Below are 3,663 nucleotides of genomic sequence, written 5' to 3' on the forward strand. Positions count from 1 at the left end.
GGTTTCCCGCGCGATCTATTGCTGGGAGCTGATCCGATCCCCCCGGGGATACTGGGTCCAGCCGTGGGCAGTGTATTAATACTATCATATACCCTTAATACTGCGTGCGATATACCGGCATTAGGGGTACTTCCGCTAATATAGCAATCTATCCGGATGGATGGGTAGCTCAGGGATCCGCCATGCCAGCTGATAGGGAAACTTAACAGTGTCAGTATTGGTAGTAATCCCCTCCTACTGGGCCACAGTATTCTGGATTGCCACGGTATCAGCATCAGCTATCTGATACACCCGGTTCTTTAAATAATAGGTGATCTCCTGGGGCCACACGCCGTGCGCGCACTGGCGACATATAATTATAGAGACAGCATCAAGCTTTTTGAACAGCTGGGATTCCATGGTGGATAATAGACACGGTCAGGGAGAATATAATATAAATGGAATTATAATGGAACTGGGTGTGTAGGAATTCTTTTCTTAATATATAGTACTATTATCCCTGAAATAATACAGAATATAATGAACTTGTTAATTCGTGATATTTAATTCTATTCTATATAATTTTACTGGGATATCTCCTGGTTATCCTAATACAATAAAATAATTGCCAGTGGGCTAGTTAATCTATACTATATTAATATACTGTTTATTTACTTCTAGTTTAGACTAGGAATAACTATTGCAGCTGGCTGGGCTGGTAATGATCAGGTATCTATATCAATCCTAATAGATTGGGACTGACTGCTAATTCTGTTATTGGACCATGAAATACGCGCTAACTAGCCAATAAATTAATGTTATCTTAACTTACTGTTTAGACTGGGATGTTAATCAGCTGTCAGTATAAACCCTAATTAGATATGAATGGCTCCCAGATAACAGTTGGAACATACCTTAATAAATTCTACCTACAGATCATGATTAACTTTCTATTACTATCCTCATTATAAATAATTAAGTTGGTATCTCTGATTTAGCTAAGTTACGCGGGAAGGAGTTATTAACCATAAGTCTAATTTTAAAATCAATTGACTAATATCCTGTCAAGCAAGACAATAATAAACTAATCTTGGACAAGAGAATATAAATCCTAACTTTTTTCAGCTAATCTGTATCTATTTCTTGCTAAGATAAAAACTCTTTTTTATCCCTTATAGACTAGAGTCTATAGAACCCTAGATAAGGCCAATTTCTTTCACCTGGAGACCTGATATCTAATATTTCTGGATAGCCGGAATCTGGATATTCTAAAGGGTCTATTTACTATAGACTAGCAGGATCATAATCAGGCAGAGGCCCTATTTGATATAATATACTCTATTCTAGTAAATAACTAGCAGAAGCTGTTTTAGATCCCAATCCAGATATTATTTGCCTTAAATTTATTTACTAGAGACAATTCCTCTATAAAGCGCTTTAGATCTCTCCAGAGCCTAATTATCTTTTTAAACTATACTTATATCTTTCAAGCTTTTCTAATCTTTCTATTGAATTTCTATCAAGATCAGATCATCCAGAAGTCCCAGGGCCTCCAGGCAGTCCACTATCTCTATCAGCTAGCAGCTCCTGAAGTTGATATCCTACAGGCCCTGGAGACCTTCCTAGCTCAGGTCCGGCCATACCAGACCTAACCAGCTGGGACCACCCCCTCTAGGGTTCTCCAGCCGGACTGGCAGGACCATCTAGAATCAGAATCAGATTCTGATCAAGAGAATCAAGATTTAGAGGATCAAAACAGAGACCTTGAAGCAGGCTCTCAGCCAGGTCAGCCAGGTCAGCCAGGTGCGCCAGGTGCTCGGTCAGGTGCTCGGCCAGGTACTCAGCCAGGTGCTTGGCTAGGTGCAGAATGGTCAGATTCTTCAGATAATGAATTAAAGCTAGAGCTTTTTAGACCCCCAAATCACTGAGTTAGCTGATTTAGAAAACAGGATATTTAAAAAGAAGCCTGTCTGGTCCAGGATCTAGCCCAAGCCCTGGTAGAGAAATGGCTAAAGAATCAATTTACCTGTTCTCTCTATGCCTTTCTGGCCTGCTTTAGTAGGGATTATACCCGTGACTGCTTTAAATATATCAGTCAGATTAGCCATATCTATTCTATAATATTAAAAGTCTTTCAGTTTATCTTTTTAATCTATATATATAAAGAGATATATATGGATCAGATCCAGTCCCCAGAGCCTATGAGTGAATATATCAGGGAATAGATGACCCAATACTGTACCAGTCAGGCAGAGACATCCCTAGGAATCCTGCTGGGCCACTGAAATCTAGCACTATTCCTGATCTGTAATAGTACAGCCCTAGGTCAGGTAGTTCTAGTAGGCCCCTACTAGTTCAAGTATTAAGCTCTACTGATCTCACAGCAGGAGCTACAGAGCTTTTTCTACTGGATAATTCAGGATCTTGCAGATCAACTGGTAAATAAGCTCTTTCTAGATTTTGATTATTTTAGATAGATAGCAGCCTCAATCTCTTTATTAGAGATATCAAGATATAAAGACTTTCAGAATCCAGCCAGAGATTTCAGTTTTAGAACTAATTATTCCTAAAAGTCTCACTGGGATATCTTTTTGATACAAAAGATCCTAGGACCAGCCTAACAGACTATCTGGTTCCAAAAGACCTGATCTGATCAGGAGGAAGCTCTGGAGCTAAATCCTAGACCAGCCAAGGCCTATCTAGCTAAGATATCTCAATTTCTCAAGACTCTATCCATTCTATATCATATAACTAGTGGTGCCCCAGCCCGTGGAACTGAGCTAAACCAGGTCCTGTTCCAGAATTCAGCCTCAGGTCTCAGGCATCTCTTTCTGGACCCGAGGCACCAGCAGTTTCTAATTCACCTGGCCTATTCAAAGACCTTTAGCCAGACTGGTCAGGTCTGTAAGGCTATTAGGGCTCTGCTAGAGGCAGTATCCTGGCTTCTACTGATCTATCTAATATATATTAAGCCTTTTCTGGAATTCTTGATTATTCAGCTGAACCGCAGCCTTTCTAGAAAGCCAGAGCATCTCTAGACCACCTTTAGGGTTTCTCACCTGTCTAGGGTTTTAGTCAGGCCTATTGATTCCCGGACACTATCAACCACTATGAAAACCCTAATGGTTGCGAAGCTGGGTCAGCCGCTTGGGATGAGCACCTGGCGGCACCTGGCCCAGGCCATCATTCGCTATGGGATGCAGAAGCAGGTGCCCGAGGAAGGCCCCGGGGATGACCAGGATAATGAGGGCCTCGGGGCCCAGCAGATGCATCATTCCAGAAGAACCGGCCAGCAGATCTATGGCCGCCAGCAGGTACAGTTTGGCTAGGTCAGGCTGGATCACCAGGAGGCCCTGATCCAGTTCAGCCAGTGCTGGCATACCTATTTAGGGTTAGCACCAGGTCAGATAATTCTGGACCGCCTATTCTATCCCCATGCAGAGCAGAGAGGCCCTGGTATTGATCCGGATGGCAACCTGGATGGCAACCTGGATGGTAATCACAATAGCAACCATGATATATATACTGAGATCGGCCAGATCAGATCCCTGCCCCTGGCCGAGCCGGTGATTCAATTCTACTGGCCCCAGGCCATGGCCACACAGGCCCCGAGGCACCATGTGACCCTGGGTGAATTCAATACATATATCTCACTGGACCAGGGCCCGGGGGCTCTACCGAACC

At 42.9% G+C, this 3,663-nt stretch overlaps 1 protein-coding gene across 1 annotated transcript; it reads left to right on the forward strand.

Moving 5' to 3' along the window:
- Window positions 1-3,089: 3,089 nt before the first annotated feature.
- BDW43DRAFT_317466 (uncharacterized protein) lies at window positions 3,090-3,613 on the forward strand (the record flags this gene model as incomplete). The annotated part of the gene is made up of 3 exons (XM_032048543.1): window positions 3,090-3,293; window positions 3,351-3,474; window positions 3,519-3,613. 3 exons carry the CDS (start codon window positions 3,090-3,092, stop codon window positions 3,611-3,613), a joined length of 423 nt encoding a protein of 140 aa, XP_031893642.1.
- Between the last annotated feature and the right edge of the window lie 50 nt (window positions 3,614-3,663).

This window comes from Aspergillus alliaceus (assembly GCF_009176365.1).
Source record: "Aspergillus alliaceus strain CBS 536.65 unplaced genomic scaffold BDW43scaffold_167, whole genome shotgun sequence".
In the NCBI taxonomy this organism is placed as follows: Eukaryota; Fungi; Ascomycota; class Eurotiomycetes; order Eurotiales; family Aspergillaceae; genus Aspergillus; species Aspergillus alliaceus.